This window comes from Manacus candei, unplaced genomic scaffold (genome assembly GCF_025592945.1).
Source record: "Manacus candei isolate 608988 ecotype Guabito, Panama unplaced genomic scaffold, ASM2559294v1 h1tg000023l, whole genome shotgun sequence".
Lineage (NCBI taxonomy): Eukaryota > Metazoa > Chordata > Aves > Passeriformes > Pipridae > Manacus > Manacus candei.
In genome coordinates, this window is record NW_026138071.1 from 2,962,721 (window position 1) to 2,976,089 (window position 13,369).

The window sequence follows — 13,369 nt, forward strand, 5'->3', positions numbered from 1 at the left end:
TTTAGTACTGTTTGAAGATAGGAATGATTAGCATCTTACTAAGACAGACTGTCCTCTTTCATTCTTTCTAAATTTTATAGGGAAATAGGTTTACAACTGAAGAAAGGGTGGTGACATGACAAACATTCAGTAGAGGAGAGGCTATTTAGCCTAATTTTTTTGTTGTTTGGCATTGAGCTCCCAGTAGCTGGAGCTCTGAGCTTCCCACTGTGTATGCACTGTGGTTAAAACCACACCTTGCAAAAGCACAATACACATGTGGAAATCCAATTAGAAAGCCACATGGAATCAACAGTTGGCTTCAAAGAGCCTTTCTGTCTATTCCAGTAAATTTCAGCTTTTGTGGCACAACCCAGTTGAGTGAAATTACAGGATAAACCTGAAACTTTTGTAATAAGTCAGCTTTACAGTATCCTCCAAAAAAGTGTCACCAGTTTCTTGCATTTATTTGGATTTACATTCTCTAAAATAATTAAATGTACTGCCCTTAAAGCAAAAAAAATTGAGTCGTCAGAAAGACAGCTGTGCAGTGATAAACATGACCTAAGCAGGAATAATTTCATTTTTATGAGTTGGGAAATCTGAAAGGTAGGCAAGGCCAGCCAGCTCCCACATGGTGAAAGCCACCTCTGTACAATATTATAATTGCACTGGTGAAAGACAGAAGTTTTATAAATCCTCCAGGAGTGTTCAGATCTGGACTGAGTCTTGCCTTAGATCTTGAGCAGAATCACTGTAAAGAAACATGCTGAGCTTTAACCTCTTACCGTGCCTCCTGCCAGCTCCTGGTAGCTGCACCAGCACGTGCCCTTGTGTCTGCAGATGGTCTCTCTGCCTTCTCTGGACTTGCTCCCTCAGGTATATTAACCTATTCCTTGGAAAGCCCCAGAGCCCCCTCCCGGGGGCAGGGAAGACCATATGGTGAGACATACGGTCCCCGTGAGGCCTCCTTATGTCCTGGTTGTGCAAGTTGCTGGAGCGCGAGACTGAAGGCCAAGTGTCAGAGACATCTCTGTGTCACAGCAACACCATCCTGTCAAGTGTTGCTCTGCGTATGAGAGGAACTGTGGAAAACAAACCAAAATCCAAACTACCTCCTGTCATCACCCTTAAGAAAGAGAAACCATTAAAAAATTTCATGTTCCGTGAACATAAAATATCAGAGGTCTTCAGTTTTAAAGCTTCATGAAGGACCTTTCATGAGTGAAAAGAGAGGGATTCAGTTTCCCTGAAAGTCTGTGGGAGAAGAGACCCCTTGACTATAGGAAACTCCAGCCCTGATACCTCCCACTGAATTTGTGTGAAGATAGCTTAATTTAGAAAACTAAAAAGCACAGCTATGCAAGAGTATAAACCCTATCGAAAGAAGTGGGACTTGCAAAAGTAACCAAAGAGATACAGCACACAGCATGCACAGGGCTCCTCTTATTCCTGCCATTCACACTTCAGCATGCATAGATTTATTTTAAACTTATATTTGAATTAATCCTGTAGAACCGTCCTCAGTGACCTCGTTCTCAGTGGGTTTTCTTTTGTGTTTCCCCCAGCTGGCACCACGGGGCTGCCCTGTGTGGGACTGGCTGGTTCTCCGTTACCTGTCCCACACATGGGGAGGAGCAACAGGCAAAATTAGCACCTAACAGTAAAGGAAATTTTCTTGTTCTGTATTTATTTAACTAATTGTGCATGCCAGACTGTATTTTGACCCCTAAATGGAGTGATTGGATTGAAATGGTTTGTTTATTTGAAGTAAGCTGCTAGAAGTCATAGGGAGCCATACGTATCAACTCAGTGTGTTAAATCTTAGGCATTTTACAGATACAGATTCTGGATGAGTTAACTTCAATAGAGGTTAAAATAATGAATGGATTTTTTTATGATCTGAAGCTGTAGTCCACCTCCTCATCTCTATGGAACTGTTATGTTATTCCATTTAAAATAAACAGATTTTCCTTCTCAATATGTCCCTAAAGAAAAGTTGTTCTGGAAGTGCTGAGTTTATTCAAGGTTGCCAGCATTTCGGCTTGACAGTTTCAGTGGGGCATATAAATCTCTAACAGCAAAGGACTAAATGGAAATCTTGGGTTAGTTTAGTTCTTGGATCGGCACAATTTCCTTTTTTGTAAGTTTTCTGTCAATGAAATTTTAAAACACTTTAAAAATACCTGCTGGTTTGGTTATGCTACTCTTCCTCCGTTTAAATCAAATGCGCAGGAAGCTGGTTTGCTATCTCTGAAAATGCACTACACTTTGGAAAGAATCCCATGCAGAAAGAATAACTCATAAAATTTATGTTCTCTAAACTCTGGACGTTATTTGCAAGGTTATTTTATTGTTAGCCTAATTCTAAACAGTTTGGCTACAGTGGTGCTTTATTGCCTAAGGTACAAGTGAAAATTTTAAGCATGTGCCTATTTTTATTTTTTGCTTCACATTCCGTGTGCTAATACACCACTTTTAAGCTTTAGTGTAAGAATGTTCTTTCAATGTTTGCAGTATAAAGTTGACTTAAAAAAAAATCTACGAATGTAATAAATCAATCATAAACAAAGGAGGTGTTAGTTCTTAACGTTTCCTGCGCTGTGGGAGATGGTGGGTAACACTTCATGTGTCATAAATCATACATCTCTGCAGCTGTTTTTTTTTTCTTTCCATAGGTGAAGGTGTCAAACCATTTACTCCTGAGAAAGCCCAGGAAATTGTGATGTCTCTACAGCAACCTGCAGTCTTCTGTAACATGGTTGCTGACTGGCCAGCCCTGCACTGGAATGTGAAATACCTTTCTGCAATGTTGGATGGAAAGACAATCCAGTTTAGGCTAGGACTGAAGACGGTGGATTTAGGTGAGAATGAGGTGGACAGGCCTTAATGTCACAACTCTCTTTTTTAGGTTATGCAATTGTTTGCCTTTCCATTGCCACTGTTCACTCTCTAGTGTGTTGCTTTTCACTGCAGGCTGTTTTTAGGACATGGAATTTGGCCAGTAGTGAAACTCTCTCATGTGTTTATTCTTAGTAGGAAGTCTGGTGGGTAACATTAACACATAAGAATCAAGCATCTCAGTTTTCCTTTGTAGTGTGGTATTTTTGGTCCAGTCTTACCCATGATTAGATTGTTCACATGAGCTGAGCTTTCATATCCACAAACATAACTGTGTTAAAGAATTAGCCAAATAGCTGGTCTACCTTGGGATTTTTATCTGTAAAATGATGATAATTTGCACCTTCCTCCTGAGGCTTTATAAGACTGTGGTGATTTTCAGTACTTTAGTGTCCTGTGATGAAAGATGCTGCAGAGGTATAAGGTGTTAAGAAAATCATTTGACTCCAGTACAGTAACTTCACCACTAACCCTCCAGATTCACTAGACATCTAGGAACATGCCATGAGAGAAAGACAATTTTTGCACTTGATTTTAAATACTACAACTTTTTCTGTCTGTAGCCCTACAATAGTGTGTCATAATGTGTCCATGGACAGACAGAGTTTCAAACCAGGGAGGGAAGATACTAGAAATGTGTTCCAAGGTGACAATCTGCTAGCCACTTGAAAGGTTTTGCATTGCTTTATTTGTGTCCTGTACATTCTTTGCCCTCCCAACTGCATGCCAAAATACATTTTGCCATGCACTTTCTCCCTTTGGCCTATAAAGCATTCTGGCTCCCTTTAGAATTTTTTTTCTCCCTAGGCCAGAAAAATCCAGTTTTTAAAAAATGTTCTATGTAAGTCATGTTGTTTTAGACCTCACCTAGCTATTCTTTATATAGTCTTCTAACCTTCTTCAGTTGGACTACCTCTTTTTTGGAATGTAGAGTCTGCACAAAGACTCCAGATGAGGGTCTGGCAGTTCCAGTGAAAGTAATAGGATTACATCACATTATCTTGCTTAACAACACTGTGTGAAATTTGCTTTCTTCACAGCATCATGACCATGTTATTGCATGTTCAATTTTTGCAAGAGAAGTGGGTGGTGAAACAGAAGTGTTAGAGGGAAAATGCCTGGCATGTTAGGATTTCAAATCATTTTATGGGCATGGATTGATGATTCCTGTGCCATTCCTAGGAAAACAGATGTTATTTATTCGCTTTCTACAGTTGGGATAACTGAGGTGTAGAATTAATACGTTGGTACACATCTTCATGGCAATATCTCTGTGGTTCAGTGAGGTACCAACCAGTTCTTGCACTACACGTGGAAGGCATCCCATTGCTGATAGGGAAGGTGTCACATATATACATATATGACATTTTCTTTGATACCTTGTTAATATCTCAGTTGTAACACACAAGGCCTACCAGGTAAAAGCATAATTTTGGTCCTACTCTCCATTAATTAGTAGGCACTCTTTGAGAGCCAAATGGGTATGCCAGCTGGGAAAGTTTCTGATGGGATTGATAGAGTGTTATGTGGCTAAGTCAGGGGTTGATACTAAGTAAATAAGAGGCATCACTTAACAATAACTTGTAGTCACTAGGGATATAGTGTGGATTGAAATTGGCTTTTATATCTTGAAGTATCTGTCTGCATTTTTCTTTTTCCTAAAGGCATCAATCCCTATGCAGCAATGAATTTGTCTCCAGGAATCTCCATTATATGCTAATGTGAGCTAGAATTGTCTTCAAGAAGATGGGTACAGCCTTCGGGGGTTATATTGTAGCTGAATGAGACCTGTGATGCTATAAAAAATTTGCATTGTAAGGATATATTAGTGAAGCCATTATCCAAGCCATCTCAAAGTCTGAAATAATGTAATACATTTCATGTGCCACTGTCATTTGGAAGGTGGTTGATCTCACTCTTGAATGCTTAACACTATTTTTTAATGAGGGCCTCTCTTTCTTATCATTCTTCAAACTAACTTTCCTAGATGAAACAGTAGCAGTCATGTGGTTAGGGAGAACAACAGAAAAATACAAATAAAATCATATTGATCTCTTTCTGAATATTCCTTCCGTGTTTACAATAGATTTATTGCCTTAAGACTAGATGGGACCACTCCTGCCACTGTGTTGGAAACAGGAAAAAAAAAGCCATTCTCCTACATGTAGGTACATTTTGGTGTCACTCTGGAATGGTTCCTTCACAGTTTCTGAGGTTATTTGAGCTATGAGGTTCATCTGGAAGAACCAAAATTACTTGAAACCTCTTACTATAGCGATTTCTCATCTTTCCTTAGTTCCACACCTGCAGCCTGGATGGGATTCCCAAACTGAATATTCCTTAATATAAAAAAGTGAGAATTGCAAATGGGGCAACTGGTTGGGAGTTGTGTGGATTTTGTATTTGCCTTTTTTGCAGGTTTTTAATTTCTTAAGGCATGTGGATGTGGAAGGCACATTTGAAACATGGAAGGTATGGGAGCTAGCAGTATTATTTGTGTGAATTATTTGTACCTACCTAAGTTTGTGTGTTTGATAGTATTCTGTCTGATTACACAGGTTAAACAGTATGGGTCTATAAGAGGGGGAAAAAAATACAATCAGAGCATTAAGCATTGACAGAGATAAGATACCTCCAGAGAGAGTACCAGCATTCATTACAACAACAATGAAGGCGCTATTAATCAGGAAATCCCTATTCATCTAGTTCCAGCCACGCTAAAAGATTTATTTTTCTCATGTGGGATAAAGGGTGGGCAAAAGCTGCAGAAGTCTAGTTTCTGACAGAGGAGATGCAGCATTATAGCCCATCTATCTGATGGCTACCTGGAGCAAATCAGCAAGTACAAAGTAAGAAGAAAGCTTACACAAAACTGATTTCTGTGTGTAGCCATTTCTTATTTTGACCATTTTCTGTGGTTGTAGAGTAAAATGAATAAACAATGAGTTTACTGTGGAGAAGCTGGAGAGAACAAGAAGTTGTCATGCTGATCAGTTTATGAGTCACAAGATCTCTGGAGGAAATTTCTGTTATTGATGCTGGATAGAGCTGATGCTGTCAGATATGCAGCTGGTTAGAAAAGGGCTGCAACTTGATCATCTGCCCAAGAGGTTTTACCACTAAGGATGGCAGAAGAATTCAGGCCCCTGAAGTTTGATATAGGGGGGATGTAAAGGTGGTTATAGATTCAGTAGCTGAATAGGAGGCTGAAAATACAGTACAAATGCTGCACACTGATTAAATGTTGCATAAAGCTGAGATTTGAGGTGGTTATTGGAGTTGGATGTGGATGGCCAGTTTTTTTGTTTGTGAGTATGCCTGTGCTTTGTTATAGTATGAAATGGCTATTTCTTGCTTGGATTATTTGTTTAAATAATTGTAATTCCCCAGCACTCCTGTGAATAGATGTTTGGTTTTCTTTAAAGAAATGGAGGAGATATTTCACTTGCATTCTTACTGGAGTTTTAGGTATTTTCTAAGGCTATTATGCTTTTTTCCCCTTACATTTGCCTTAGTATACATTGCATACACTCTTCCTGAGATAAACAGGAGTTGGTGTCTGTCAGGTCCAGACCTTAACTAAGGAGGGGAACTGCTTCTTGAGAAACCATTTTTTCCCTCTCTTTCTCCCTGTGTTTCAATCTGTTGCACTAAGTGGGAGACAGGAGGATTGTTATGCCTTCAGATACCATGACATCAGACAGAACTGGCAGCCTACTTTAGACTTGCATGGCTAAATCTGCAATTTGTCAATTACAAAACACCTTCAGCTTTTAGTCATTAAGTATTAGCAAACTGGTTAATAATGTTCTTGCTTTTAGTTGCTCATTGCTAACATTTTCACCCTTGTTGCAGCCTACAAGCTCATCTAAGCAATCTTTAGATTGCCTGAATATGTTTTTTATTATTATTTATTTTTCCATGAGCACGCACACCTTGATACTGCACAAGTTATAAATCAAAGCAAGAACCCTGTCCCAAAGAGATTGTATCCTACAAGACAGTCTTGCATTTCATAGTTGGATTTTTTTTTTTTTATGAACCTCAGAGTGAAAGAGACTGTGAGGTAGAAAGAGCATGTTTCTTGCCTTTAAAACATTTGCTCCTGAGTTATCTTGGAAAATAGGCAGTGTCCTAGGAGCTCTTTGTTCTCATAAAAGTAATACAGCTATAGAACCACCTTCAAGTAGTGCTTGTGTCTTTTATCTAATTTTTCCCTCAGACCATCTCTTAGTAGAATGATGTGCATTGCATTAATAACTGGGTATCAGGAGAGGGACTGCAGCACAGACACAGGATCAGATATAGAGGTTTTTGGTTATTGCAGGTAATTTATATGACTTGTATGCAGCCCTTAGGTAGGGAGCCTTTCTACTGCACAGACCCAGGTTATGGGTTACTGAATAGCGAGGCTTATCTGACACTTTTAGTTAATGATTTGATAGTGTGGGGAAGGAAACCACTACCTAGGCTACTACAATGGAAAATAGCAAAATAATGGTGATAAAGGTTTATAAAAGCTGTTTTCCTGCCCAAAGGGAATAAGAACAAATGTATGATACTCTATGGGAATTGCTGCGGTAACAAAATGAAACTGGTAAAGAACGAAGAGCTGCTGCTGCTGCACAATAGTGAAAGGATCCCATTTCTGTGCAGCTCTGTGCAAGTTACACAAGGTTAAATTGCAGCTCTGTCATTGTTATTCATGCAGGCTGCAGTAATTTTTCCTCAGTAGTAGTTATAGTAAAGTAATATTTTTTTTAACATTGGATGTCTCTTTGAAGCTGGCACGATTAGTGGCTGTGGGAAATGAGGATCTTTGATTAAGTGCAATTAAAGTATACTGTGATGTGGGTTATCTTGTAGAACTTCCAAGTGACCTGACCTTGAGCTGTAAGGCTGCATCAGTCAGCCTGACCAAAGCATGATGGGAGCAAAACACTGCTGGTAAATACTTTTTGTGTCTGCCAAGAACACTGCAATATGCTTTTGTCAGTCCCAAATGAAAAATAAGGGCACACAGCATTTTAGATGGATCATTGGCAGCACGTGTGTGGTTCCATAATTTACTTTCTATACATTACCATGCTGGTTTGGTTATTGCTTTAGGGAAAGGGTGAGATGAACATGTCCATCTGCATAAATCCATGGAGACAAAATAAAGAGTACACAAATAGTTACATGTACATTTGCAGCTTCCACTTAGGAAGGGAGATGAAGCGAAGTTGTTTAGGGAACTTGGGCGTATTATTGAGTTACTGTGCTGAAGAACAAGAGTAACTATTGGTGTGCTTTTGTCTCACAGCAAGTTCAAGGTAACAGTCATTCACTTAAACCTTAATGAAAAAGCAATAGTCTCAGACTTTCATTTTGAGTTAGGTGATGAGAACCATTTTATTGACCATAGTCAAACCACCTAGTCCCTCTTCATCTCTCATGTTGCATTTAACCAGAGCTGAGAGACAAACTATGTATTATTTTTACTGCTTCTGTACTCAATGCTCATGTAATATTGGGCTTTCCTTTTGTTACTCTAGTTCCCCAGTTTGAAACCAGGTGTAGCTACGTGGAGGCTACACTTGAAGAGTTTTTGGCTTGGAGCTGTGGGCAGCCTTCTTGTCTCTCTGGACCATTCAGTTGTTACGATTCCTCGAAATACTGGGCTTACGCTGACTACAAATACATTGCCAGGATATTTGAAGACAAGCCAGAAATCTTCCAGGTAAACCATTAATATTATCTCTTCTGAGTTTAACCATTGCAAATTGTCTAGTGTAGTTTCTGAAACCTCTACTGCTATCCCCACTCTGCTCCTTTGGCCATTTATTTTAAAATTTTGAAATAAAAGCTTTTGGCTGTCAGGCTAGTGGAGAACTAGTACCAAGTGGCAGCCATCTACAATTCTGTATCTCCTTATAAGTTTAAAAGCAACACCCCGAGTGACAAAACCAGCTACCAGATTGGCAGTACTCTCCTTCCCATTTAGCCCAGCACCATTTTGTGACTGAGCAGGCTTGGGGAGCACCCAGTCGTGTGTGTGACCTCGGCAAATGAACACCACCTCTGCACCTCTGCTGAAGGTATGAACATGAAGTAGTAATAGGGAGTAGAGAGGAAAGGCAGCTGGCAGGCCTGGCATATTGCAAACTTAAGACCCTGCTGCTGCCCCAGATCCACCTGGTACCTGCATGGTGCCCTAATTAACAGCTTCACTCAGGAGAGAGGATTTGATGGCATGTGTTTGCTTGTAGCAACAGGGCTGTAACATGGTTTTGCTCCATGTTTTGGCTTGTGGCTCATTTTCTCAAGTAGCACAGTTCCTTTCCTTAATGTATTTAGATTAACTGTTTGTGAGGAGGAGTCTGAGTCTGCAGCATTATTATACCTCTATTTTCTGTGAAGACAGTAAAATACATGGAAATACGTAATCTATGGTAATTACCGAATGCAGGACACCTACCTGGGGTATTTTCTTTTATTTTCTCTGTGTCTATCTGCTATTTCTATGTATTGGTTCATCTACATTCCTGCTACTTCTCCTTGCAAATTGTAAGCAGGCAAAATTAAGGATAGCTATACAAAAGGTGTACATTTTCAAAAGATATAAGAAGAGAGTAGTAAATGAAGCCTTATTCGTTTCTATACTTTGAAAGATGGAAATGGAATCCATAATTCCCTGCAAAAACTGTATCACTGGGATGTCAGAGAGTACAAACTGTTAAGCACCTTCAAATTAATTATTTTGTCAGAAAGCATTTCCCATACTCCTTATATGTATTTTATTCTTTTATACCAGTAAAATTGGTATTTATCAGTAATCAGCCTTTTTTCAGACTGTCTCCCATTGTTCTGTGGTTTGAACACAGAGATCATCTTACCTTTCTTTCTTCCTGCCCTTCCTAAGCACACTGAAACACAATCAGGATCACATAAACTTGGGCTGCATGACTGATACTGGTTCATGTTTCTTGAACTAAGTCGAGAGCTCCAGGGATGTTTCAGGCTTCCCCAGATCTTCGCACGACTTCCTCTTTCTGTGGTCTTGTCTTGATCTTCTCTTTTTAAACTGCCTCGACAGACAGCATTTTCCTATGTTTTAGGGCAAAAGATAATAGCAGCTCAGAAGGCCTCAACAGCCTGCTGCTTCATTTGGTCATTAAAAACACACTTGAAGAAAACAATAACTTTCCTAACCTCCTTCTTCCCCTTGCCCCCATTCAAGAATAAAGTTAAGGCTCGAGGAATTGCATTTCTGCGCAGGTGTCATACCACAACCTGATCCCCTGACCTATAACAAGCAACAGATTGTACTGCAGTTTTAGAATAGATACACGTAATGGTTATGCCGTGGATTTTTTTAAAAGCAGAATCTGAGAAGGAAAAAATCAACGGTGTTATGCAAGCAAATATGGTGTGTGTCATCTGTCATTTTCACAGGCATGGGAGTGAAATGCATCCATCAGTTCCAGACTCATATGGCTTTTGAAACACTGCTACACAATTTATACCAGCCAAAAGAGTTCTTTGTAGAAATTCTCTTCCATTCTTGTGTGAATTTGATGATAACTGCTTTTTTTCTTTCTAGATTTTATTTAGATTTACGTAAGGTGATTTGAAGGGGAAAAGAAGGCCAACTGCACTGTTATTTATAGTGATTAATAGGGCCATTTAGAAGTTGTTTGAAATTTAGATTGCACTGTTTATCATTTACAGTTGTGTGGGCTAAGGTAATGATTCCATTATTCTAATCTATGAGCAATATCTAGCATCTTACGTTTTTTGTTCAGTTGATATTTCATTACAGAATTTGAGATATAAATCAGAAGCAAGATACATGCATGAAGTTTAAATAGAAATGAGACCTTTTAAAGTGACATACGGGTACAGATTAACTTCATTATAAGCAGCAAATGAAATAAATATAATTCACAAGTAATGTGCCATCTGTTATGGTTGGAACACCTTTTAGTACATTTCTTCTTACTGTCGTTTTTTATTGTAGGAAAGGAACCCACTGTGACAAGATTTCAGTAATACTACCAGTTCCTTTTCAGTTCATTGGTTAAAAACTATTTTACCCATAATCGCTTCAACTATTTACTACAGCAGCAACATTTTGAAAAAGTTCTTTTAAATCTAATATTGATTATGTGTGCTTTCTTCCCACTTAAATTGTAACAAAATACAAAAACTATTTAAGTGTGAGATTAAAGTGTAGAGATGGTGTAACGCTTAACTTTTTCACTGAAATAGTTGTATTGGATTTTAAATTTTATGGCTGCTGAAATCTATAGGATCAACTTTTTCTTTTTGATCTTTTACTGTCTTTGACAAATGTTTATATTATGCTTCTGCATTTTTTTTCAAATGATATCTTTAAAATCAATAACTCTGAAATTCAAAATCTTTAGCAACACCTAATTTTTGGGAAGGCTATTGCTCATTTTGAGGGTTTCCTGATACAGAGTCATGGTGAAGTTATCCTCATAATGTCTAGCTTTAGTTTGCCTCATCCCTAGATCTTGAAAAAGGACAGTCATCCACTGTCTGCGAGCAGCTAGCTTACATGCTTAAATTAGGAGGCCAGACTCCTATTTTCTCTTTATAGATGGCAAAAAGGGAGAGGCTTTTCCAAGGTGTGATTGAGAGTGCTTTGACTACAGCAGGAGCCAAGCTTAAGTTAGGTTACTAAAGTCAGGTGATGTGAATGACCCCAAAGTGCTCTACTGAAATGGAACAAATACCATTATCTTCCTTTTCAAGAAAGGAAAAATAAAGCTCAGAGATGAAGTGATTTGCCCAAGACCATCAGGAAGCCAGTAGTTTAATTTCTGTTTCCTGTGGCTCAGTCTGGGGCTCCAGCCAAAAGGCACCAATATCTCTGGCCAGTATACTTCAAGTGCTTTCCAATAAACAAATGATCAGGCCCTGCAGGTGGCAGGGTGAGCTGTAGAAACATGGGAAAGCTTTATCCAAGCTGTCCAGAACCATTCTGCAAAACTCTTGGACTGTCTGAAAAATACCTCGCTGTGCCTCATCGTCCCCAAGGGATTGGTTGTGGGAGGATCAACAGATGGGAAGGCTCCAGGACTGTGTTCGTAACATATGCATGCCTGTTCTGCCCTTTCTCGCCATGTAGTCAAGTTGTTTCAAGTTCACTGTCTCTGCAGTTGCAAATGTGTCCATTAAATAATAAGAAAACTTTAAAAAAGCAGCATAACACTGGGTCAGAGATGGGGTAAAGTCTGTGTGTCCCCAGAGTACGTGGAGAAAGCTGAGATAGGAGCAAAGATAGAGCAAATGTGCCACATGCATTATCAAATTGATTTGAAAAGGGAATAGGAATTTTTCTTTACTTTCTTTCTTTTTCTTTTTTAAATGCCATATATCAGAATTTTTCTAAAGGGAATCCTGAGCTTGAGTGGATGGTTAAGAGTGGAGAAAGTTAAAAAGGAGTGTTTGAAAAGGACAACAAGCCCAATGTGGCCATGAGCATTTGGACAGTCCTTCTGTAAAGCAAAGGGGTAACTTGAGTGATGTGAAAGGGAGGGGTGAGAACTGGAGACAGAGATCTAGGAGGTTGTGTAGTCAGAAGAAGAAAGTCAGCAGAAGAAATGCTGCTAGAGAGGATAATTTTGGAGGAAGGGGCACAGGCCATGCATGCTCCAGAACCCCACCAAGGATCAACAGCTGCAGTGGATAAGGAGTGACTGAGCAATGGAAGGAGAAGATGGGAGACTGAGAACTGAGGGTAGGACGTGAATTAGTTCAACAGCTTACATATATAACCTTTTTGTTGCTGTAGGATATAAGGTGGTCTGACTTTGGTTTTCCTGGAAGAGGTGGAAAAGAGAGCACGCTTTGGATTGGTTCTGAAGGAGCAAACACCCCCTGCCATTTGGACTCCTATGGCTGCAACTTAGTGTTGCAAGTAGAAGGAAGGTAACAAGTGCATATACATACAGCAAATATAGGGGAGAGTTATACTATGCTTAAAGCTAGTTTTGGACTCTTTGAGTATTAATTCTAGGTCCTGATTATTTTGGTTTTCTGAGCTCTCAATGATTGAAGAGCATCATAACTGTTCTACAGGAAATGGCAGAACTTGAGGGGGTTGGAGTTTGGCTTGGTCATAGAGCTATCACAGTTTTATTTTCTGATCTATGTGTTATGTAACTCAATAATAAACATTCCTAGTAGTTATGAATTCAGGAATTTGGAATTAGGAGAGAAAGAGGTAAAAATAAAAAACCCCGAAACAAAATAGAAATAAACTCCTTTAGACTTTTACAATATTCTCTGTGCAAGAACCTCTAATAGCCTGCTAGAATTAATTTAAAAAGGGAACATCAGGATGGAAGCAGCTAGCTGTGAGCAAAGTTGAAAGGGACATTTGAGGGTCCAAACTCATGTGGGAGCGTGTGACTTTGTTGCTGTATCTTTCTGCCTGTTTGCCTGCTGTCTTTTTTTTTCCCCATTTTTTTTTTTT

At 39.2% G+C, this 13,369-nt stretch overlaps 1 protein-coding gene across 3 annotated transcripts in view; it reads left to right on the forward strand.

Annotated features, from left to right (window-relative positions):
• The window catches only part of HSPBAP1 (HSPB1 associated protein 1), a 37,551-nt gene that overhangs the window by 9,579 nt on the left and 14,603 nt on the right, over positions 1–13,369 (forward strand). For 2 of the 3 annotated variants that reach the window (XM_051787625.1, XM_051787626.1), the window contains exons 2-4: positions 2,658–2,843; positions 8,418–8,602; positions 12,686–12,822. In XM_051787625.1, the coding sequence (XP_051643585.1) occupies positions 2,658–2,843; positions 8,418–8,602; positions 12,686–12,822 (508 nt within the window). Of the gene's footprint in view, positions 1–2,657; positions 2,844–5,298; positions 5,353–8,417; positions 8,603–12,685; positions 12,823–13,369 lie in introns of those variants that run through there. The other variant, XM_051787627.1, reaches the window with a different exon arrangement.